Consider the following 26,151-nt stretch of genomic DNA (forward strand, 5'->3'; position numbering starts at 1 on the left):
CAACGGTACAACCAAGCTCATATTCGCACCAGAGGTGCAGTGGAGCACATTTATATGGAGACGTCAGCATGCTTATAGAAAAGGGAACTCAACATGTACTGCACTGACACAAATTACTGTACTGTTAGATTTCAGTGCAGCCTTTGAAATTATTGACCATTACATGTTGTTGAAAAACACATGTGTTGTGGCTTTTCATCCTCTGCCATATCTTGGATTCAGAGCTCTCTATCTAATAGAACTCAAATGGTTTTCTTTATTGGAAGCTTCTCTAATGTCAAATATGTAAAGTGTGGTGTACCTCACAGCATGTCTCTAGGCCCTCTACTCTTTTATTGGTATCAATGACCTGCCACTGGCATTAAACAAGGCATGTGTGTCCATATACGCATCAGCAACCACAGCTAATGAAGTCACTACAACCCTTAACAAAGAGTCGCAGTCTGTTTTGGAATGGGCAGGCAGTAATAAACTGGTTCTGAACATCTCTAAAACTAAGAGCATTGCATTTGGTACAAAACATTCCATAAGTTCTAGACCTCAGCTGAATATGGTAATGAACAGTGTGGCTGTTGAACAAGTTTAGGAGACTAAACTACTTGGTGTTACCTTAGATTTTAAACTGTCATGGTCAAAACATATACAGTGCCTTGCGAAAGTATTCGGCCCCCTTGAACTTTGCGACCTTTTGCCACATTTCAGGCTTCAAACATAAAGATATAAAACGGTATTTTTTTGTGAAGAATCAACAACAAGTGGGACACAATCATGAAGTGGAACGACATTTATTGGATATTTCAAACTTTTTTAACAAATCAAAAACTGAAAAATTGGGCGTGTAAAATTATTCAGCCCCCTTAAGTTAATACTTTGTAGCGCCACCTTTTGCTTGCGATAACAGCTGTAAGTCGCTTGCGGTATGTCTCTATCAGTTTTGCACATCGAGAGACTGACATTTTTTCCCATTCCTCCTTGCAAAACAGCTCGAGCTCAGTGAGGTTGGATGCAGAGCATTTGTGAACAGCAGTTTTCAGTTCTTTCCACAGATTCTCGATTGGATTCAGGTCTAGACTTTAACTTGGCCATTCTAACACCTGGATATGTTTATTTTTGAACCATTCCACTGTAGATTTTGCTTTATGTTTTGGATCATTGTCTTGTTGGAAGACAAATCTCCGTCCCAGTCTCAGGTCTTTTGCAGACTCCATCAGGTTTTCTTCCAGAATGGTCCTGTATTTGGCTCCATCCTTCTTCCCATCAATTTTAACCATCTTCCCTGTCCCTGCTGAAGAAAAGCAGGCTCAAACCATGATGCTGCCACCACCATGTTTGACAGTGGGGATGGTGTGTTCAGGGTGATGAGCTGTGTTGCTTTTACGCCAAACATAATGTTTTGCATGGTTGCCAAAAAGTTCAATTTTGGTTTCATCTGACCAGAGCACCTTCTTCCACATGTTTGGTGTGTCTCCCAGGTGGCTTGTGGCAAACTTTAAACAACACTTTTTATGGATATCTTTATGAAATGGCTTTCTTCTTGCCACTCTTCCATAAAGGCCAGATTTGTGCAATATACGACTGATTGTTGTCCTATGGACAGAGTCTCCCACCTCAGCTGTAGATCTCTGCAGTTCATCCAGAGTGATCATGGGCCTCTTGGCTGCATCTCTGATCAGTCTTCTCCTTGTATGAGCTGAAAGTTTAGAGAGACGGCCAGGTCTTGGTAGATTTGCAGTGGTCTGATACTCCTTCCATTTCAATATTATCGCTTGCACAGTGCTCCTTGGGATGTTTAAAGCTTGGGAAATCTTTTTTGTATCCAAATCCAGCTTTAAACTTCTTCACAACAGTATCTCGGACCTGCCTGGTGTGTTCCTTGTACTTCATGATGCTCTCTGTGCTTTTAACGGACCTCTGAGACTATCACAGTGCAGGTGCATTTATACGGAGACTTGATTACACACAGGTGGATTTTATTTATCATCATTAGTCATTTAGGTCAGCATTGGATCATTCAGAGATCCTCACTGAACTTCTGGAGAGAGTTTGCTGCACTGAAAGTAAAGGGGCTGAATAATTTTGCACGCCCAATTTTTCAGTTTTTGATTTGTTAAAAAAGTTTGAAATACCCAATAAATGTCGTTCCACTTCATGATTGTATCCCACTTGTTGTTGATTCTTCACAAAAAAATACAGTTTTATATCTTTATGTTTGAACCCTGAAATGTGGCAAAAGGTCGCAAAGTTCAAGGGGGCCGAATACTTTCGCGAGGCACTGTAGATTCAATGATTGTAAAGATGGGGAGAGTTCTGTATGTAATAAAGAGATGCTCTGCTTTTTTGACACCACACTCCAAAAAGCAAGTCCTGCAGGCTCTAGTTTTGTCTTATCTTGATTATTGTCCAGTCGTGTGGTCGAGTGCTGCAAGGAAATACCTAGTTAAGCTGCAGCTGGCCCAGAACCGAGTGGCACTTCTTGCTCTTCATTGTAATCAGAGGGCTGATATAAATACTATGCATGCCAGTCTCTCTTGGCTAAGAGTTGAGGAGAGACTGACTGCATCCCTTCTTTTTATAAGATACATTAATGTGTTGAAAATTCCAAATAGTTTCCATAGTAAACTTACACACAGCTCTGACACACACATTTACCCCACCAGACATGCCACCAGGGTTCTTTTTACAGTCCCAAAATCCAGAACAAATTCAAGAAAGCGTGCAGTATTTTATAGAGCCATTATTGCATGGAATCTCATATTGCTCAAATGAACAGCAAACCTGGTTTTAAAAAAACAGATTAAGTAACACTTCACAGCACAATGCCTCTTCCCGATTTGACCTAGATAGTTTGTGTGTATGTACTGACGTGTAGGCTGTGTGTGTCTTTAAAATATTTTTGATGTAGTTCTGTCCTTGAGCTGTTCTTGTCTATGAATGTTCTATATTATGTCATTTTTGTGTGGACCCCAGGAAGAGTAACTGCTGCTTTTGCAACAGCTAATGGGGCTCCTAATAAAATACCAAAAATACCAAATGGAAGAGTCGTTTCTAGTGTCTCACAAACACATTGCAGTTTCAACCAAGAAGATGCAGCATTGTCATAATTGCAACAGCAGTGCTTCATAATTACCTCAAACAGCATGGCTGCCCAGATCCTCGCACTGAAGATGAAGATTACCCATTTGTTTCCATGGCTTAAGACAGAATCTTGACAGAAATGGACAACCCTGCAGAGATGCTTTTGCTATGCAGCACAGCTCAAGTGATTTACATTTACATTACATTTAAGTCATTTAGCAGACGCTCTTATCCAGAGCGACTTTGGTGCATTCACCTTATGACATCCAGTGGAACAGTCACTTTACAATAGTGTATCTAAATCTTAAAGGGGGGGGGGGGGGGGGGGGGGTGAGAGGGATTACTTATCCTATCCTAGGTATTCCTTAAAGAGGTGGGGTTTCAGGTGTCTCCGGAAGGTGGTGATTGACTCTGCTGTCCTGGCGTCGTGAGGGAGTTTGTTCCACCATTGGGGGGGCCAGAGCACCGAACAGTTTTGACTGGGCTGAGCGGGAGCTGTACTTCCTCAGTGGTAGGGAGGCGAGCAGGCCAGAGGTGGATGAACGCAGTGCCCTTGTTTGGGTGTAGGGCCTGATCAGAGCCTGGAGGTACTGAGGTGCCGTTCCCCTCACAGCTCCGTAGGCAAGCACCATGGTCTTGTAGCGGATGTGAGCTTCAACTGGAAGCCAGTGGAGAGAATGGAGGAGCGGGGTGACGTGAGAGAACTTGGGAAGGTTGAACACCAGACGGGCTGCGGCGTTCTGGATGAGTTGAAGGGGTTTAATGGCACAGGCAGGGAGCCCAGCCAACAGCGAGTTGCAGTAATCCAGACGGGAGATGACAAGTGCCTGGATTAGGACCTGCGCCGCTTCCTGTGTGAGGCAGGGTCGTACTCTGCGGATGTTGTAGAGCATGAACCTACAGGAACGGGCCACCGCCTTGATGTTAGTTGAGAACGACAGGGTGTTGTCCAGGATCATGCCAAGGTTCTTAGCGCTCTGGGAGGAGGACACAATGGAGTTGTCAACCGTGATGGCGAGATCATGGAACGGGCAGTACTTCCCCAGGAGGAAGAGCAGCTCCGTCTTGCCGAGGTTCAGCTTGAGGTGGTGATCCGTCATCCACACTGATATGTCTGCCAGACATGCAGAGATGCGATTCGCCACCTGGTCATCAGAAGTGGGAAAGGAGAAGATTAATTGTGTGTCGTCTGCATAGCAATGATAGGAGAGACCATGTGAGGTTATGACAGAGCCAAGTGACTTGGTGTATAGCGAGAATAGGAGAGGGCCTAGAACAGAGCCCTGGGGGACACCAGTGGTGAGAGCGCGTGGTGAGGAGACAGATTCTCGCCACGCCACCTGGTAGGAGCGACCTGTCAGGTTGGACGCAATCCAAGCGTGGGCCGCGCCGATGATGCCCAACTCGGAGAGGGTGGAGAGGAGGATCTGATGGTTCACAGTATCGAAGGCAGCCGATAGATCTAGAAGGATGAGAGCAGAGGAGAGAGAGTTAGCTTTAGCAGTGCGGAGCGCCTCCGTGATACAGAGGAGAGCAGTCTCAGTTGAATGACTAGTCTTGAAACCTGACTGATTTGGATCAAGAAGGTCATTCAGAGAGAGATAGCGGGAGAGCTGGCCAAGGACGGCACGTTCAAGAGTTTTGGAGAGAAAAGAAAGAAGGGATACTGGTCTGTAATTGTTGACATCGGAGGGATCGAGTGTAGGTTTTTTCAGAAGGGGTGCAACTCTCGCTCTCTTGAAGACGGAAGGGACGTAGCCAGCGGTCAGGGATGAGTTGATGAGCGAGGTGAGGTAAGGGAGAAGGTCTCCGGAAATGGTCTGGAGAAGAGAGGAGGGGATAGGGTCAAGCGGGCAGGTTGTTGGGCGGCCGGCCGTCACAAGACGCAAGATTTCATCTGGAGAGAGAGGGGAGAAAGAGGTCAGAGCACAGGGTAGGGCAGTGTGAGCAGAACCAGCGGTGTCGTTTGACTTAGCAAACGAGGATCGGATGTCGTCGACCTTCTTTTCAAAATGGTTGACGAAGTCATCTGCAGAGAGGGAGGAGGGGGGGAGGAGGATTCAGGAGGGAGGAGAAGGTGCCAAAGAACTTCCTAGGGTTAGAGGCAGATGCTTGGAATTTAGAGTGGTATAAAGTGGCTTTAGCAGCAGAGACAGAGGAGGAAAATGTAGAGAGGAGGGAGTGAAAGGATGCCAGGTCCGCAGGGAGGCGAGTTTTCCTCCATTTCCGCTCGGCTGCCCGGAGCCCTGTTCTGTGAGCTCGCAATGAGTCATCGAGCCACGGAGCGGGAGGGGAGGACCGAGCCGGCCTGGAGGATAGGGGACATAGAGAGTCAAAGGATGCAGAGAGGGAGGAGAGGAGGGTTGAGGAGGCAGAATCAGGAGATAGGTTGGAGAAGGTTTGAGCAGAGGGAAGAGATGATAGGATGGAAGAGGAGAGAGTAGCGGGGGAGAGAGAGCGAAGGTTGGGACGGCGCGATACCATCCGAGTAGGGGCAGTGTGGGAGGTGTTGGATGAGAGCGAGAGGGAAAGGATTACAAGGTAGTGGTCGGAGACTTGGAGGGGAGTTGCAATGAGGTTAGTGGAAGAACAGCATCTAGGTCATGAGGTCGAGCGTATTGCCTGCCTTGTGAGTAGGGGGGGAAGGTGAGAGGGTGAGGTCAAAAGAGGAGAGGAGTGGAAAGAAGGAGGCAGAGAGGAATGAGTCAAAGGTAGACGTGGGGAGGTTAAAGTCGCCCAGAACTGTGAGAGGTGAGCCGTCCTCAGGAAAGGAGCTTATCAAGGCATCAAGCTCATTGATGAACTCTCTGAGGGGACCTGGAGGGCGATAAATGATAACGATGTTAAGCTTGAAAGGTGCTGGTAACTGTGACAGCATGGAATTCAAAGGAGGCGATAGACAGATGGGTAAGGGGAGAAAGAGAGAATGACCACTTGGGAGAGATGAGGATCCCGATGCCACCACCCCGCTGACCAGAAGCTCTCGGGGTGTGCGAGAACACGTGGGCGGACGAAGAGAGAGCAGTAGGAGTAGCAGTGTTGTCTGTGGTGATCCATGTTTCCGTCAGTGCCAAGAAGTCGAGGGACTGGAGGGAGGCATAGGCTGAGATGAACTCTGCCTTGTTGGCCGCAGATCGGCAGTTCCAGAGGCTACCGGAGACCTGGAACTCCACGTGGGTCGTGCGCGCTGGGACCACCAGATTAGGGTGGCCGCGGCCACGCGGTGTGGAGCGTTTGTATGGTCTGTGCAGAGAGGAGAGAACAGGGATAGACAGACACATAGTTGACAGGCTACAGAAGAGGCTACGCTAATGCAAAGGAGATTGGAATGACAAGTGGACTACACGTCTCGAATGTTCAGAAAGTTAAGCTTACGTAGCAAGAATCTTATTGACTAAAATGATTAAAATGATACAGTACTGCTGAAGTAGGCTAGCTGGCAGTGGGTGCGTTGTTGACACTACACTAATCAAGTCGTTCCGTTGAGTGTAATAGTTTCTACAGTGCTGCTATTCGGGGGCTAGCTGGCTAGCTAGCAGTGTTGTTTACGTTACGTTGCGTTAAAAGAACGACAATAGCTGGCTAGCTAACCTAGAAAATCGCTCTAGACTACACAATTATCTTTGATACAAAGACGGCTATGTAGCTAGCTATGTAGCTAGCTATGATTGAAGCAAACAATAGCCATGGATTGGTAACAAAAAGGTTATTATTCACAAATGGAAATATTTGGATCCCAAACTGGTGCTGGTTCGAGAAGAACCTGCTTCTGGTTTCCCTACAAATGGTAGTTCAGGCACTATTTTTTATTGTGTTCTGTTGATGAATCATGCTGTTTGTTCTCTATAATTGGGTGGTTTGACACAATTCGCTTCAAGAGGGTCTTTTCAGTCACTGAAATTTGTTTAATGTTTTCTTTTACCTCCATCCATTGCTTGGTTTAGGTGACTTGCTTATGTATTCGTGTCCTATCCCTGATTTTTGAAGCAGCCTCAGGTCAGCACCAAGTGCACATCATTAATCTAATTAGGCTTCACAAAGATTAACTGGTTAGTCCTTATTTACCTTAGTCTGAGACTCCCCAGTCTATAATTAATTCATCTGAAGTTAAGCAACATCTCAGAAAGCTATTTTTTAATCTGGATTAATTTAAGAAGAATTAGTTTACTTACCTGATTTAAATTAAACTTTGTCTGGAAAACTGCTCCTACAAAAGTATGTTTACTTTTCACAGCTACTGTCATGACGCCGAAATAGGTCCCTCTCCTTGTTCGGACGACGTTCGGCGGTCAATGTCTTCTAGCCATTGCTGATCCACTTTTAACTTTCCTTTTGTTTTTTCTTCGTTTTCTTCACACCTGGTTTCATTCCCCAATTACATGTTCATGTATTTAACCCTCTGTTTCCCCCATGTTCCCCCACGTAATGGCTGGTTTTCGACGGGTGCTGTTTTCATCCGTGCGTAATGGATTACCTTTTATTGTTGATCAAGTGTATTGTTACCTTGTGCCTTTATTTTGAGTAAAGTACGTTGCTCACTCATTCTGCTCTCCTACACCTGACTTCATGCACCAGCTACACCCACCTTCTGAGAGAATCACACACCCAACCATATGGAGACAGCAGGAGCAGACACCCCCGTATTAGGGGTAGAGGAGCGCGTCCAGCAGCATGCGGCTATGCTACAACATCTCGGCACCACCATGGATCGCATCCTTCAGACTATGGATCGTTGGGAGAGAAGAGGAGCTCCTCCAGCGCCTCCACCAGCCCCACCAAGGGCACCACTACTCACCCCTCCTTCACCCGGTCCCAGTGGGATTCGGCTCACTCTTCTGAGGGAGTATAATGGGACGGCTGCAGGATGTCAGGGGTTCCTACTCCAGCTGGAGCTCTACCTGGCAACCGTCCACCTGGCTCCTTCGGGCCGTGAGAGCGTGTCCGCCCTCGCCTCCTGTCTCTCAGGGAAAGCCCTGGAGTGTGCCAACGCCGTATGGGGGGAAGGAGAAGCGGTGCTGGACCAATTCAAGGATTTCACCCGCTGCTTCACCTGAACGTCTCGTCCACCTTAGGCAGGGGACGAGGAGCGCACAGTAGTTCGCTTTGGACTTTCGGACCCTGGCCGCCGGCGCGGGACAGGGCCCAAATCGATCACTACCATTGTAGTTTGCGCGAGGACGTCCGTCGGGAGTTGGCCTGCAGGGACACCACTCTCACCTTTGACCAGCTGGTGAACCTGACCATCCGGTTGGATTACCTGCTGGATACCCGTGGACGTCCAGATTGGGGTATGTAGATCCCATCCCCCATTACCACCGCTCCTACGCCCATGGAGCTGGGAGGTGCTGCACTTAGGGCGACCGGAGGAGGGGCCGGTCCATGCACCATCTGTGGCCGCAGAGTGTACACTGCCGGTCGGTGCTAGGGAGGTTCCTCTGGGAGTCAAGGCAGTAGGCAAGGCACTCTCGTGTCACCCCAGGTGAGTTGGTACCAGGCTCACCCAGAGCCCTCTGTTACACACATGTATTTGTATATTAATTTTCCTGAGTTTTCCCCGCATTCCCAGCATAAGGCGCTCGTAGATTCAGGCACAGCTGGGAACTTTATAGACAGATCCTTTGCCCATAGTTTAGGGATCCATATTAGTCACGAAGGTGCTTGGGGAGGTGTTTAGAGGTTTCCGTTGGTGATACTACGGTGGAAAGTCCAGGCCAGGTCTCCACCGTGCACATCCCCTCTGAAACAGACGATTTGGCTCTTGCCTTCTGTTAAAAAAAAGGATGACTCAAATACCACCCCATCGACGGGGGGATTGCTCGATAAATCTCCTGGTAGATGCAGCACTTCTCAGGAGTCACGTGTATCCCCTGTCACAGGAGGAGATGGAGGCTATGGAAACATATTTCTCCGCATCCCTGGGGCAGGGGTACATTTGGTCCTCCACTTCACTTGCCTCCTCAAGTTTCTTGTTTGTGAAGAAGAAGGATGGAGGTCTGCGCCCGTGTATTGACTAACGAGGTATCAACCAGATCACTGTTAGGTACAGTTACCCGCTACCTATCATAGCCAGTGCGATTGAGTCAGTGCACGGAGCGCGCTTTTTCACCAAATTGGATCTCAGGAGTGCTTACAACCTGGTGCATATCCGGGAGGGAGACGAGTGGAAGACGGCTTTCAGTACCACCTCTGGGCGCTATGAGTACCTCGTTATGCCGTACGGTTGATGAATGCTCCATCAGTCTTTCAGGCCTTTGTAGACGAGATTTTCAGGGACCTGCACAGGCATGGTGTAGTGGTGTATATTGATGACATCCTGATATACTCCGCTACACTCGCCGAGCATGTGTCCCTGGTGCGCAGGGTGCTTGGTCGACTGTTGGAGCATGACCTATACGTCAAGGCTGAGAAATGTCTGTTCTTCCAACAGTCTGTCTCCTTCCTAGGGTACTGCATTTCCACTTCAGGGGTGGAGATGGAGAGTGAAAGCATTTAATCCGTGCGTAATTGGCCAACTCCCACCACGGTAAAGGAGGTGCAGTGGTTTCTAGGATTTGCCAGAGGTTTATCCGGGGCTTTGGTCAGGTAGCGGCTCCCATTACCTCAATGCTGAAGGGGGGACAGGGGCGTTTGCAGTGGTCGGCTGAGGCGGAAAGGGCTTTTGGTCAGCTGAAAGCTTGGTTTACCTCGACTCCCGTGCTGGCTCATCTGGATCCCTCTTTGGTGTTCATTGTGAAGGTGGACGCGTCCGAGGCTGGGATAGGATTCGTGCTCTCTTACTCCACCAAAGCTCCGCCCTGTGCCTTCTTTTCGAAGAAGCTCAGCCAGGCGGCACGAAACTATGACGTGGGGGACCGGGAGCTGTTGGCTGTCATCAAGGCCTTGAAGGCGTGGAAACATTGGCTTGAGGGGGCTAAACACCCTTTTCTCATCTGGACTGACAAGCGCAATCCTGAGAACATCCGGGCGGCGAGAAGACTGAACCCTCGCCAGGCAAGGTGGGCCATGTTTTTTACCCGGGTGTTACGTATAGAGCTCAATCCCCTCCAATGTCCAGCTGGGCGTCTGTATGTTCCGTCGAGCAGGAGGAAACATAAACCCTCACGTCCTTAGCCAAAGTGGACCACCAGTACTTCCCACTAAGACAGCGCACTGTCCGACCGATGCCTGGATGACCAGAGGAGGGTGACGTGTGTGCCTAATAGATCAGCCGGTCGCGGACAGCAGACGGAACGTACAGAGGCCCAGCTGGACATTGGAGGCGATTGGGCTCTGTACGTTCCGTCTGCTGTCCGCGACCGGCTGATCTTTTAGGCACACACGTCACCCTCCTCTGGTCATCCGGGCATCGGTCGGACAGTGCCGTCTTAGTGGGAAATACTGGTGGTCCACTTTGGACGTGAGGGTTTATGTTTCCTCCTGCTCGGTGTGCGCCCAGTGCAAGCCCCTAGGCACTTGCCCAGAGGGAAGTTACAACCCTTACCCGTTCCACAACGGCCGTGGTCGCACCTGTCGGTGGATTTCCTAATAGATTTTCCTCCCTCACAGGATAACACCACGATCCTCGTCGTTGTGGATCGGTTTTCTATGTCCTGCCGTCTTCTCCATTTGCCAGGTCTCCCTACGGCCCTACAGACTGCGGAGGCCCTGTTTACACACGTCTTCCGGCACTACGGGGTGCCTAAGGACATAGTATCTGATCGAGGTCCCCAGTTGATGTCAAGGGTCTGGAGGGCGTTCATGTAACGTCTGGCGGTCTCGGTCAGCCTTACCTCAGGTTTTCACCCCGAGAGTAACAGGCAGGTGGAGAGAGTGAACCAAGATGTGGGTAGGTTTATGTTGTCTTATTGCCAGGACGGCAATAGACGGCAATGGGCGGCGTACGTGGCCACTCCTCCACTAGCCTCTCCCCCTTCCAGTGGGTACTGGGGTACCAGCTGGTTCTGGCGCCTTGGCATCAGAGCCAGATCGAGGCTCCTGCGGTGGACGACTGGTTTAGGTACGCTGAGGAGAAATGGGACGCCGCTCATGTGCACCTTCAGTGGGCCGTGAGGCGCCAAAAAACAGCGCAGATCGCCACCGCAGTGAGGACCGGGTCTGGCTCTCGATCCGAAACCTGCCCCTCCGCCTGCCTTGCCGGAAGCAGGGACCACGGATTGTGGGGCCATTCACAGTCCTGAGGAGACTGAACGAGGTTTGTTACTGGTTACAGCTTCCCCCCGATTACCGCATTAACCCCTCGTTCCATGTGTCTCTCCTCAGGCCGGTGGTGGCTGGCCTGCTCCAGGATTCTGAGGTGCGGGATGTTCCTCCGCCCCCTCTGAACATCGAGGGGGCCCCGGGGCGTACTCCGTTCGTTACATACCTGATTCGAGACGTTGGGCGAGGGGCCTTCAGTACCTCGTGGCCTGGGAGGGGTATGGTCCGGAGAAGAGATGCTGGGTTCCGGTGGAGGACGTGTTGGATCCTTCAATGCTGCAAGAGTTCCACCGTCTCCATCCGGATCGCCTTGCGCGTCGCCCTCCGGGTCGTCCCCGAGGTCGGTGTCGACGCGCTGCTAGGGCGTCAGTGGTGGGGGGGGTTTACTGTCACGACTTCCGCCGAAGTCGGTCCCTCTCCTTGTTCGGGCAGTGTTCGAAGGTTGACGTCACCGACCTTCTAGCCATCACTGATCCATTTTTTATTTTTCATTGGTTTTGTCTTGTCTTCCATCACACCCGGTTCCAATCCCATCAATTACATGTTGTATATTTAACCCTCTGTTTCCCCTCATGTCCTTGTCGGTAATTGTTTGATTGTATGTATTGGTACTAGTTATGTTCTGGTGTGCGACAAAGTCATAATTATGGCTAAACCCTACCCATTTCCACAATTTCTCTTCTTAAAATGTGATTTTAAACCTAACCCTAACTAATGAAGGCCACATTTGATTCGTTGGACCTTCCGCACATTTGGGCATAAGTGTCTGGGAACGAGATTAGGTGTAATGTGACTAACATGACTACACTTCAGAGCATGGGCCATCCGACAGCACATGTCACATGTTTATATCATATTCGACATAAGTGGGTTATGTCACATTTGATAATGGTGATTGTCACACAGTTATGCCACATTTATGAAGCCTGTATAATGCATGGCATATGGTTATAGATGATTTGTAACACATTCATGTAGTGTTTATGAAGGCATTATGAAGCCTTTATAAACTGAACATCATTTAAAGCGGGGGCGTTTTTTTTCCACTCTGCAAGTGAGCCTACCTACCAATGAGAATGACAAAAAAGTTTGAGCAGTGTTGTCCAATTTTATCGAGAATAAAGCTCTGAAGTGGATCGGGGGATGATCAACACATTCTTGTTAGTATAGACAGAGAAAGGTGCCTTGAATTAGAAAATGTCAGCATTGTAACAAGGTCAAATTTAAGGTAACACACATCTTTGGGCCCGCGTCTGCCTGTATCTCAATATCTATTCAACAGTGCCCCCGTTGGTCGATTAAATATTGCACGGGAATCAGTCAGACTCAGAGTAGCTAGCTAGCTAACAGTACACAACTAAAACCCACGTGGATAACATTTTGGGCTGGTTGCTATTATAGTTCGTTTCTAAGTTAGGATCGTCGTTCATATAATGGTAAGTCGTTAACGTACCTACTTAATAACTCTTTCGCCAAAAACAATACCGTGTTATATTCACCGTTGTTGTTGGTTTGACTTTTTATTGCAAGCTAGCCACTATAGCTAACGTTAACTAACATTAGCCATGCAAGACAAGGCCTCTCTAAAGCCTGGTACTCGAGTTGTGTTCTATTCGGGGGGAGAGTGAACGCCGGGGACTTGCGTTGAGAGACATTATTTCTGGAGTGGCTTTCCAATGTAGCGCACGGCAATTTGTTTTAGGGGTTTTCTGTAACCTTTTTCAGCATAGACAGGTGAGCCAATCAATCACATTGATTTATAAAGCCACCGTTTCTAAGGAGTCTAAATAGGCGTGCTGTTTCTGGTACCTGTTTGTCTACGTGTTGCTAGAACGTGCCTCGTAGCAACATGTTATGTGTAGAGGTGTTTCACCCTTTGTGTTATTGTTTAAAATATCAAAGTAGGCTACCTAAATCTATTTCAGGCCCCATGCACTTTGTAAGCGAGTGAGCTAAGGCTTTACTACAACTCCTATGTGTCTTTTCACAGGCCACAATGTCCTCCGGGCACCAGAAAGCAACTATGAAGCGAAAGCAACATCAAGAAGTGGCTGTCACTGTGTCTAGGTTGGATAACAAGTCAAAAAAGACCAAAAGTCTGTCAAATAAAGCCCCTGACAGTAGTGGTGAAGACTCTGAACTGGAAGAAAACTTTGCCTTACTCAGTAAAAAGAGCTCCTCAGGTATGATCGAGGAAGACCAGGAAGAGTCTAGACGAGAGAAAGATGAGTACCGTTTGAGTGGTGGAGAAGCTCTTGAGGATGCCAGTGAAGAAGAGGCTTATGATGAAAATGCAGAGAGTGATGGTGTTGACCAGACAGGTTTGGGTAGTGACACTGAGGACTCTGAAGATGTCGATGATGACGCAGAACAACTGGAATCGGTAAACTGCAGTGGTGAAATACAAACACAAGACGACATTAAAAAAGGTAAATCGTAGGCATAGTTTCATTCACTGCAGTTGATCTCCCAGGAATAAATGTCAAGGTATTTTATTTATTTTTATTTAACCATTATTTAACTAGGCAAGTCAGTTAAGAACTCATTCTTATTTACTATATCCATACAGAACTATAACTATACAATTTGTAACCAAATGGAAATGGTCTGCATTTGAAGTTTCAATTTATACATAATAAGGTTATAAAATATTCTCGACTAGTGAAATGCGAGCCAGTGAATCCTTCATTTTACTTTTACAGAGCTTTCAACAATGTCTTTTGAGGACATTATGAAGCTTCAAAACAAGGTGGGGACAAAGGTCTATAATGAAATAGCCTACGGAACAACCAAGGCAAAACAAACTCCCACAAAGAAACGCCTCAACAAGAATAGGTAATGTCCAATTGTCTGTTCACCTTCATGCCTTAGAATAAGGCCATTCCAATAGCTGAGTTGGAGCATGGATGGCATTCTAAATATGTGTTATGGGTTTTTGATTCCTTTATGAACCTCATTTTTATTCAGTATCTGTATATGTTGAGTGTAAGTCATTTTGGAGAAAATCTGTTATTTCTTTACTATGGGGATGGTGTATGTATTTAAACTCCTAACAATCCTTTCTCATACATTGTTTTTCTTTTTAAGGCCCATGGAGATATCAGCCAAGAGGCCAGCCCCTTTTCTCAGACAAGTAGTTCCTGTCAAGAAATCAGTAAGGCACTTCTGAAGTATTTTGTAGATTGACATCTCCATCTCTTGCTTTTTTGCTTTTGACCTCTCAAACCATCTTGTTGCATGCTGTCTTTTATTTATTTAACTAGGCAAGTTAGTTAAGAACAAATTCATATTTGCAATGACGGCCTACTGGGGAACAGTGGGTTAACTGCCTTGTTCAAGGGCAGAACGACAGATTTTTACCTTGTCAGCTCGGGGATTCGGTTGCTGGACCCAACGCTCTAACCACTAGGCTACCTGCCGCCCCAGGTGTAATTGTAATTGTCTGTCACTTTCCCCTTCCCCCCCAGGTGTCAAGAGATCCTCGATTTGACGATCTATCTGGTGAATACAAACCGGAGATCTTTGAGAAAACGTACAGATTCATCAACGACATCAAACAGCACGAGAGAGATGTATGAAAACGATCAATTCTAATCAGTCCATATTTGTCTAGTCCATATCAGTCCGTTTTTCATTTTAGGCAACATACATTTGAAATAAGACTTGATTTGCATTATCTCTTGTACAACATGGTCCTGCTTGTCCTCAAGATGTTTTACATTTGACTATCATTGAATTGTGTTCATTCTTTGTGGTGTGTATATATATATATAGGTAGTGCAGAAGAAGCTCAAGAAACCACTAAAGAGCAACCAAAAGAAGGAGAAACTTCAGTTCCTGTTGAAAAGAATGGTGAGTTAACTGCTGAACACACACAACCATGCAAAGCAATTTTAGAATGAGGGCTACTTTTCTATATAATTCACCCGATTCCTTCTCATATTCAGGAGAACCAGGAGCGGGCCCGGAAGAGCCGGGAACAGCAGCGTGATAAGGAGCTAGAGTTCAAGAGGAAGCAGAGAGAGATGGCGGGCCAGGGACTGAAGCCTTTCTTCCTCAAGAAATGTAAGTTGGGATGTAAAGCATGACATTCTATTCTATTTCTTGTACTCTGAAGCCTATTTATTCTTCTCTATAGACATTATTTTTCTATTTTGTAAACCTCTTAACTTCAGATATGATACAGTTCTATAATCAAGGCAACAACAATGCAATATTGTTGAACCCCTCAGAATTTGCCACTAGACTATAATACAATGCTGTACCCTGTTTGGTTGGGTGGGGAATCTCTTGTGTTTTTTTCACATTGTAAATCAGAGATAATACAATGGAATAAGAGACTGTATCGCTGTCCAAACGCCATCTTCATTGACCACAAGACTCTGGTTGTAGAAATGCTATTACGGTGAAAGCGCAGATAGGATACTCAAAAACCTTACTCTGCTCTCTTAACCCTCTTACAGCTGACAAGAAGAAGCTGGAACTGGCGGAGAAGTACAGCGAACTGAAGAAGAGCGGCAAGCTGGAAAACTTCCTCAGCAAGAAGAGGAAGAGGAATGCTGGCAAAGACCGCAGGAAGCTGCCTTTCCAGCAGAAGTGACTGTCCTGAAACTGGCCCAGGGACAGTCTTGCTCTTTTGTTTGTCCTGATGATGATGATGGTAGGACATTTTGGCCTCAGAAGCTGTCCCAGCAACAGTTTACACTGCTTTGTTTTTACTAAGGGCCAATCTACCCAGGGGCCGCTCTTCTATCTTGAGATTCATGTGAGTAACTGAACTGGTCTGAATCCCATTAACAATGTATGATTTATGTGAGAGTCTAAGATGCTTGCATGCATCTTAAGTTTGAACTGAGCCAATAAGGTTAGGAGAGGGCTGACAGAGACCGAAGCCAAGCGAATGCGGCCCTATCATGGCCATGGAGGTGTCCCATGGGAGAGGACTTAATCACAACTACGGTATATTATCTAGTACTTCATATCGTCTTCCCGTATTTGCTCACCGGTGAGGAATTTCTGAAAGCACACTGTTGATTTTGTATGTTTTTATGAGGACTTCCAATGCAAATACATATGGTTGGTATTTATGTTGTTATTTCATTGGAACATGCAGAAGGGTCATTTTTGTATTAAATATATACGTCATTGCCAATATCATGAGTGTCAATCCTCTTGTCAACCAAACCTAGCATCTATGTTATAATCATTCATTGACAAACTTGGTTGGATGGCACTTAGTGGGGAGAACAAGTATTTGATACACTGCCGATTTTGCAGGTTTTCCTACTTACAAAGCATAGATGTCTGTAAGTTTTTATCATAGGTACACTTCAACTGTGAGAGACAGAATCTAAAATAAAAATCCAGATAAATCACACTATGATTAAGTAATTAATTTGCATTTTATTGCATTACACAAGTATTTGATACATCAGAAAAGCAGAACTTAATATTTGGTACAGAAACCTTTGTTTGCAATTACAGAGATCATACGTTTCCTGTAGTTCTTGATCAGGTTTGCACACACTGCAGCAGGGATTTTGGCCCACTCTCCATACAGACCTTCTCCAGATCCTTCAGGTTTCGGGGCTGTCGCTGGGCAATACGGACTTTCAGCTCCCTCCAAAGATTTTCAATTGGGTTCAGGTCTGGAGAGTGGCTAGGCCACTCGAGGACCTTGAGATGCTTCTTACGGAGCCACTCCTTATTTGCCCTGGCTATGTGTTTCGGGTCGTTGTCATGCTGGAAGAACAAGCCACGACCCATCTTCAATGCTCTTACTGAGGGAAGGAGGTTGTTGGCCAAGATCTCGTGATATATGGCCCCATCCATCCTCCCCTCAATACGGTGCAGTCATCCTGTCCCCTTTGCAGAAAAGCATCCCCAAAGAATGATGTTTCCACCTCCATGCTTCATGGTTGGGATAGTGTTCTTGGGGTTGTACTCATCCTTCTTCTTCCTCCAAACACAGCGAGTGGAGTTTAGACCAAAAAGCTCTATTTTTGTCTCAGACCACATGACCTTCTCCCATTCCTCCTCTGGATTATCCAGATGGTCATTGGCAAACTTCAGACGGGCCTGGACATGTGCTGGCTTGAGCAGGCGTAGTGTGTTACTAATGGTCTGTGAGAGCCGGAATTCCTACTGGTTGGTAGGTGATCAAATACTTATGTAATGTAATAAAATGCTAATTAATTACTTAAAAATCATACAATGTGATTTTCTGGATTTTTGTTTTAGATTCTGTCTCTCACAGTTGATGTGTACCTATGATAAAAAAATACAGACCTCTACGCGCTTTGTAAGTAGGAAACACTGCCGATTTAGCAGGTTATGAAATACTTGTTCTCCCTACTGTAAGTGCACTCACTTTGTCAAGTCAATGTTTTCACCAATGATGAGTCCCATCTGATCCATTTTGTGTGTTGTTCAAGACTGTATCCTGACTAAAAACACTTTTTGTTTATTGAATGGGTTTACTTGCAAGAAAATGGGTTAGATGGGTAATTTAATGGGTTTACTTGCAAGAAAATGGGTTAGATGGGTCATAAACATAATTATTTGTTGAGTACTGAACCACTAAACTCAGCCATGTACTTGTCCCCTGTACACATGTGGCATTCCATTAGGTGCATGGAGCTGTTTTTTAAATTCCAAAGTCCCTCAGTGCTGGCCTATACTACTCGTGATTGATTGATCTGTTGTTAAGACTTCTCTAACCCTTGTGCATGTTGTGTTTTGATGTAAAAAAAATCTAGATAATCTTGATCCCACTGGAAGGGTGGATTTAGAAATGTGAAAGGCACTAAAACCAATACATTACTGTAAGGTGGGGAGGTTTAAAAAACCTAAAAGGAAGGTGCAGTGTGTTAAATTGACTGCTGTGAAGGTATGTGGTGTCTTTGTCTATGCCGGATTAAGTGATATGACATGCTATTCTATAAAATCCTTTCTCTGTAATTAATATTACCTGACTGAGATAATCATGTAAATGTAATTAACTAGAAAGTCGGGGCAGCACAAAATAATATTTATAGAGCAGTTATCTTCTGAATAAACTCTTAAAGACCGAGTAATAATTTACATCAATAGCAGTCAATATTAATTGTCACCTTATTTCAGTCTCATCTGAAATATTGTAAATGATTGGTTATCTTCACAAACCCTGGTAAACAAGTTGAATCAGCAATACAAAATTTGCTTTAATTATTTATTTACTAAATACCTAACTAATCAAACAGAATTACATATACACAGAATGAATCATACCTTGATTACATATTACGTCATAAAGGAAAACGTCCCTAGCGGGCGGAACAGATATGCCAGCTGGTTACGCAAAGAAAAGGGGTCTGGGTTTGAGTGAAAGAGCGGGAAGACTGAGGAACAAAAGGAGAAGTGATATCTCTATCGTAAATACAGTATCTTATGCATTCTAAATTACCGCCCATTTGGAAAAGGAAAATGTAATAAGTATTTACTCTGAGTTGCGCTTCGGTAGGTTGGTGGTAGGTGGAAGGCTGTGTTGCCCAACAGAGTCCTTTGTCCTTTGAAGAATGTATCTGCAGGAAATTGGATACGTTGTAGTAACGTCGTTGTGTGGTAGATGGGAAAGTCTGTCTGTTCTTTCCTAGCCCACGTTTGCAGCTGCTGTTGCTAACTCAACGGCTAGGAGGTATCACTTCTGTAGTGAATACGATTTCAAAGTTCATACCATTCGCAACCAAAGCTCACACTGAGGTTGGCTTCGTTCTGTAGTTATTATCTGAACCATTCTGACATCGGACCGTCGTCCTCACATCCTCGGAACAGGAGGTTACATTCTCTATATAGTGGAGGGAGAAGGGTGTGTTTTCACAGTTTTATAACCCATGTCTCTTCACAGGGACGGGCCACTGATTGAGAAGAGCCCTAACCTTATGAAAACCCAAATCTCTCATTTGGAAGCTAAAATTCGATTTCATCTCTTCACCAATAATTTTATTTTCAAACATTTCAATTGAACAACTACAATGTGTAGAGTTTGTCATCCTATCATTGATGAGAATGTCTCAGATGACAACCGAACTGACATCATATTCATTAAGTACCAACGCATATGTTCAAGTGGTCGGATTACCAGAATATGGTTCATTTCCCCCCACATTCTGATGTTCCCAGAATCTCTATGTTAACCAAAGGATTTTCAAATGTCACGTCAGTAGGGTAGAGAGAGGAAAAGGGGGGGGAGAGGTATTTATGACTGTCATAAACCTACCCCCAGGCCAACGTCATGACAGTGGTCAGTATAATTTAATAATTGAGTCCTTGTGGTTTACGTAACTGTTATGATTAATGAGTGAAGAGGTGTGGAGTCAGGCACAGAGAGCAAAAGGAAGTGGGAAAAACACGCTTTAATGTCCAGGAAAAATAACAAGAACAAAAGTAGGAAACAAATGATCAGAAATAATAACGGACAGCGCGAAACCCGAAAATGCAAACAAAATCACTAACACAAAACAGACGAACAATACAAAAACAACAAACAGAATGTGAAAACCTATACAGCCTATCTGGTGACTACAAACACAGAAACAGGAACAATCACCCACAAAATACTCAAAGAATATGGCTGCCTAAATATGGTTCCCAATCAGAGACAACGATAATCACCTGACTCTGATTGAGAACCGCCTCAGGCAGCCATAGACTATGCTAGACACCCCACAAAAACCCCATGACAAAAACGCACCACAATAACCCATGTCACACCCTGGCCTGACCCAATAAATGAAGACAAACATACATTACTTCGACCAGGGCGTGACAGTAACTGTTTCCCATGACAGTGTATAAGTAGTAACGACTTTTCAGTAGATGGCAAGGTGTAGGCCTGTTCAAGGCACTGAACATCTGTTACCTTCACATTGTGTTATCTGGATCAGATTGACCCCATCCTTTTCTGAAAAACTCATTCGGAACGATTGATCTCATCCTCGATTGCAAAATAGGGGATTACAGAATCTGGATCATTCTTTGACAAATTAAAAACAATTAAAAACGGGGTCCTGGCAGGTCACTTCCACCCTCAACTGCTTTCTGACTTCTTCACAGACTGAAACAATTGGACCATTGGTAAATTATTTTGAAAGGAGAAGAACATGAGGTTAGTCTGCAGAATGATTCCCTATTGTTGTGATTGCCACTGCTCTAGGACACGGGAGTTCAAATACTATTTGAAATATCAAATACTAAGGCTGTTTTTGATTGAGCCTGCCTGTTTTAATGGAACCAGTGATCCCAAAAGTTGGCTAAAGTCAACTCTGAAATAATTTGAAAGCTTTCAAATTGTGTTAGTGAGTGAATCTGTCCCATGATTATGAGATTGAGAGATTAAGTTAAAATATTCCAGTATATCCCCAAAAATATGGAGGTATTGATGTTCTTGTTGCCAGTAGTTGTATTCCTTACATGTTGTCACAGACTTGTTGATGCTGAAGGCGCTGACTGAAGAGCAACTAGAAATATTTCAGCCTGTAGCCTGAATTTCCTGTAGGAAGCCAGCTAGAGAACGATGTCAGGCAGGACACGGTGATGGAGAGCTACCGTGATGAGGGAACAGTAAAGATCACCTTGGACATCCTGGTAAAATTGAAGATAAACCAGAATTACATAGCTGAGAGATGTTACAGGTCAAAAGGTTTAGAACACCTCATTCAAGGGTTTTTCTTTATTTGGACTATTTTCAAACATTGTAGAATAATAGTGAAGACATCAAAACTGAAATAACACATGGAATCATGTAGTACCCAAAAAAGTGTTGAACAAATCCAAATATATTTTATATTCTTCAAAGTTGCCATGATGACAGCTTTGCACACTCTTGGCATTCTCTCAACCAGCTTCATGAGGTAGTCACCTGGAATGCATTTCAATTAACAGGTGTGCCTTAAAAGTTCATTTGTGGAATTTATTTCCTTAATGTGTTGTTTGAGCCAATCAGTTGTGTTGTGACAAGGTAGGGAGGTATACAGAAGATGGCCCTATTTGGTAAAAGACGAAGTCCATATTCAGTCAATACGGAAAATTTCAAGAATTTTGAACGTTTCAAGCGCAGACGCAGAAACAATCAAGCGCTGTGATGAAACTGGCTCTCATGAGGACCCCCACAGTAATGGAAGACCCAGAGTTATCTCTGCTGCAGAGGATAATTTCATTAGAGTTACCAGCCTCAGAAATTACAGCCCAAATAATTGCTTCACAGAATTCAAGGAACAGACACATCAAAACATAAACTGTTCAGAGGAGACTGTGTGAATCAGGCCTTCATTGTCGAATTGCTGCAAAAAAACACTACTAAAGGACACCAATAATAAGAAGAGACTTGCTTGTGCCAAGAAACACGAGCAATGTCTATATTGAGAGTCCAAATTGGAGATTTTTGGTTCCAACCGCCATGTCTTTGTGAGGACAATGACCCAACAAATCAAATGTATTTATATAGCCCTTCTTACATCAGCTGATATATCAAAGTGCTGTACAGAAACCCAGCTTAAAACCCCCGCAAGCAATGCAGGTGTAGAAGCACGGTAGCTAGGAAAAACTCCCTAGAAAGGCCAGAACTTAGGAAGAAACCTAGAGAGGAACCAGGCTATGAGGGGTGGCCTCTTCTGGCTGTGCCGGGTGGAGATTATAACAGAACATGGCCAAGATGTTCAAATGATCATGGTCATGGTCAAATAATAATAATCACAGTAGTTGTCGAGGGTACAACAAGTCAGCACCTCAGGAGTAAATGTCAGTTGTCTTTTCATGGCCGATCATTGAGAGTATCTCTACCGCTCCTGCTGTCTCTAGAGAGTTGAAAACAGTAGGTCTGGGACAGGTAGCACGTCCGGTGAACAGGTCAGGGTTCCATAGCCGCAGGCAGAACAGTTGAAACTGGAGAAGCAGCATGGCCAGGTGGACTGGGGACAGCAAGGAGTCATCAGGCCAGGTAGTCCTGAGACATGGTCCTAGGGCTCAGGTCCTCCGAGAGAGAGAAAGAGAGAATTAGAGAGAGCATACTTAAATTCACACAGGACACCGGATAAGACAGGAGAAATACTCCAGATATAACATATTGACCCTAGCCCCCCGACACATAAACTACTGCAGCATAAATACTGGAGGCTGAGACAGGAGGGGTCAGGAGACACTGTGGCCCTATCCGATGATACCCCCGGACATTGCCAAACAGGCAGGATATAACCCCACCCACTTTGCCAAAGCACAACCCCCACACCACTAGAGGGATATCTTCAACCACCAACTTACCATCCTGAGACAAGGCCGAGTATAGCCCGCAAAGATCTCCGCCACGGCGCAACCCGGGGGGGAGGGGGGGGCGCCAACCCAACCCACCTCCAGGCTGTGTAAGGGCTATTTTACCAAGAAAGAGAGTGATGGAGTGCTGCATCATATGACCTGGTCTCCACAATCACCCAACCTCAACCAAATTTAGATGGTTTGGGATGAGTCGGACCGCAGAGTGGAGGAAAAGCAGCCAACAAGTGCTTAGCATATGTGGGAACTCCTTCAAGACTGTTGGAAAAGCATTCCAGTTGAAGCTGGTTAAGACAATGCCAAAAGTGTACAAAGCTGTCATCAAGGCAAAGGGTGGCTACTTTTAAAAATCTCAAATATAAAATATATTTTGATTTGTTTAACACTTCTTTTGGTACTACATGATTCCATTTGTGTTATTTCATAGTTTTGTTGTCTTCACTATTATTCTACAATATAGAAAATAGTCAAAATAAAGAAAAACCCTTGAATGAGTAGGTGTTCTAAACTTTTTGACTGGTAGTGTAGATGAACATGCAGTATAAACTGTGATCATTTTACTTTTAGACATTTTGCAGGCTCATTATAATGAATGGAATGGTATCAAACATGGAAACCAGGACCTGTGTCCACAAAGCCTCTCAGAAAAGGTCCTAGGAATTCTGTTAAAACCTGTTTTAAGACAAGAAAAAAACTCCCATGTCAGCGTCATTTTTAGGATGATGTTATGACACTGCTAAGACAAACTCTGAGCCAGGAGTAAAATCCCCCCCCCCCGGTTTTAATATGATAACTGATGATCAAAGGGCCCCACCCCGGTTGGTAATTCGACCGGGGTGCCTACTACAAGTTTAGATAGCTGGCCACTAGACTAACTTACCAATCAAGACAAATTTGCGGACATGGGCTAATTGAGTGACTGCTGGTGCACAGCCAAATTTCAAATGTGTACCTCATGTACTATACTGTTTCACGTAGGTCTAGATTATGTAAAGGTTGATCATATAGAAATACCAAAACATTATTTCAACAACTCCAAAGCAATTGCCTGTCTATGGCGCAGGAACTACTGACTCGCTGCCTTTTTCTATTTTCAAGACATCTGCTGATAACACTTAACCCCATAAAGTTGTTTTTCACCACCTTGACATTTTGGTTTCTACAGGCATTTCTGTAATGAGCACCATGAAGTGTTTTAAATCTATTGATTCAGCACACTGTCAGCTACAATAAATATAATGTCAAAACAAACTTTTGAGGAATTTATATGAGCGATAATGTGCCGTAAATGCAAAAAATGAAACAACTGATGTTGAATTGCTACATTTTTTATTGTGAAAAGCACTGCAATACATTATGAACAAGATATCCAATGTAAGACTGGTTTCCCCAGGTCTTGATTACCTATAAGTTTTAGGTGCCACAGTTGAAAGTGCATGTCAGAGCAAAAACCAAGCCATGAGGTCGAAGGAATTGTCCGTAGAGCTCTGAGACAGGATTGTGTCGAGGAACAAGGGTACCAAAAAATGTCTGCAGAATTGAAGGTCCCCAAGAACACAGTGGCCTCCATCATTCTTAAATGGAAGAAGTTTGGAACCGCCAAGACTTCCTAGAGCTGGCTGCCTGGCCAAACTGAGCAATCGGGGGAGTAGGGCCTTGTTCAGGCAGGTGACCAAGAAACCGATGGTCACTCTGACAGAGCTCCAGAGTTCCTTGATCCTTGATGAAAACCTGCACCAGAGCGCTCCGGACCTCAGACTGGGGCGAAGGTTCACCTTCCAACAGGACAACGAACCTAAGCGCACAGCCAAGACAACGCAGCAGTGGTTTTGGGACAAGTCTCTGAATGTCCTTGAGTGGTCCAGCCAGAGCCCGGACATGAACCCGATCGAACATCTCTGGAGAGACCTGAAAATAGCTGTGCAGCGATGCTCCCTAATCCAACCTGACAGAGCTTGAGAGGATCTGCAGAGAAGAATGGGAGAAACTCCCCAACTACAGGTGTGTCAAGCTTGTAGCGTCATACCCAAGAAGACTCAAGGCTGTAATCTCTGCCAAAGGTGCTTCAACAAAGTACTGAGTGAAGTGTCTGAATGCTTATGTAAATGTGACATTTGATTTATTTTTATAAATTCGAAAAAAAAATCTAAAACCCTGTTTTTGATATGTCATGAGGTATTGTGTGTAGATTGAAGAGGAATAAAAACAATTTAATACATTTTATAATAAGGTTGTAACTTAACAAAATGTGGAAAAGTCAAGCGGTCTGAATACTTTCGTAACAAAAGTTTACTTTTGAGGTCTGAAACGCATCACTTTACATGGAAAGGAAGCGGTTAAGAAGGTTACACCTCCTTAAACTCACATCATTGTGTATATCTAACAATCTAGCTTCATCCTTTGGATGGTAGCGTTACTATACCATAGAATGACAACACTGTCTATGCTCAATTTTCATTGGCTTATGAAAATAAAGGGCCGAGATCGAGTTCCATATGTGGTACCACTGTTTTCAACTCGACCGTAATTCAATTTTGGTGATTTTCTTTTACCATTAATCATAACAACAGTATAAGTAATCCTTAATGTACTGTCATGCACCTTCTATTTGGAACGATTCTTGAAAAGGACTGAAATTTACAATTGTAATGCATTACTCATTTGATACTGAAGATTTTTATAGACAAAATCATGCGGCTTTCTGTGGATCTAAGAATTTAATAGTCAATTCTCCATGGCGTCTCCATACAAAAAAAATCTGGGCATAAGCAAATATAGGTGAAAAATCTATATTCTGGTCATGTTCACATTGTAACACTGAATAAAACATAGAATAAACAATATTATGATGTAATTGAAACACTCATTGGAACATTAGAGTACTTTAGAGGTCTGAAAAATGTCTGATATAGAGTTGAATGGGGGAACCTGGTTACCGACATTTACAGCCCAAAACCACTCCCTTTTCCCGGGAAAAAATAACTTTGAGAAACCAGTAAATTATAAGAAATTATTTATATGAACAGCATGGCGTGAAATGGAAATGTTAAATTGTATGCCATGTCGAAATCGGGCTTCTCTACGGCCTCTGCATGACGAATCATCAATGCTCGTGGTGGGGACAAACAGCTCATCTCAGTATGGAGCGCAGTTCACAATGCACCTGGATCCATCATTTTATCACGGTAACTTTTTTTCTTATGACAGGTAGGCCTGCATTTGCTGCAACATAGTGTATGCTACAGTAATATAAAGACCGAATGCGGGTCTAATTTACCCATCTCCATCTGGATGTCGGGAATCACATTTTTACTTAATTTTATTGCAGCTGCAGAGTTTTAAAACGGCCTAGCACTCAAATACTGTTGCTTTAAATCAGTGCACGCGCGAGCACTCTGGCAAGATCTTGTTTGCTGGTTGTGAAATACAGCAGCCAATAGAACTCAAGGAGAGTTTGAAAGAAGAGCGAGCGTGCAGAAGCAACAACAGAGGTAGAGGAGGTCGGCTAATAACATTAGGGGAAATATTACGAAAGGTATATATGCGTCAGCCTCAGTGGTGTAAGGGTGTTGGTTA

At 44.8% G+C, this 26,151-nt stretch overlaps 1 protein-coding gene across 1 annotated transcript; it reads left to right on the forward strand.

The window, feature by feature from the left end:
• The first annotated feature begins 12,557 nt into the window (after positions 1-12,557).
• Positions 12,558-16,425, forward strand: rrp36 (ribosomal RNA processing 36). The gene is made up of 8 exons (XM_046331036.1): positions 12,558-12,707; positions 13,262-13,700; positions 13,974-14,106; positions 14,359-14,425; positions 14,739-14,843; positions 15,046-15,123; positions 15,219-15,336; positions 15,735-16,425. The coding sequence occupies exons 1-8, from the start codon at positions 12,705-12,707 to the stop codon at positions 15,869-15,871; spliced, it is 1,080 nt and encodes a 359-aa protein (XP_046186992.1). The 5' UTR covers positions 12,558-12,704; the 3' UTR covers positions 15,872-16,425.
• The last annotated feature ends 9,726 nt before the right edge of the window (positions 16,426-26,151 follow it).

The sequence above is a fragment of the Oncorhynchus gorbuscha genome, linkage group LG26 (assembly GCF_021184085.1).
Source record: "Oncorhynchus gorbuscha isolate QuinsamMale2020 ecotype Even-year linkage group LG26, OgorEven_v1.0, whole genome shotgun sequence".
In the NCBI taxonomy this organism is placed as follows: domain Eukaryota; kingdom Metazoa; phylum Chordata; class Actinopteri; order Salmoniformes; family Salmonidae; genus Oncorhynchus; species Oncorhynchus gorbuscha.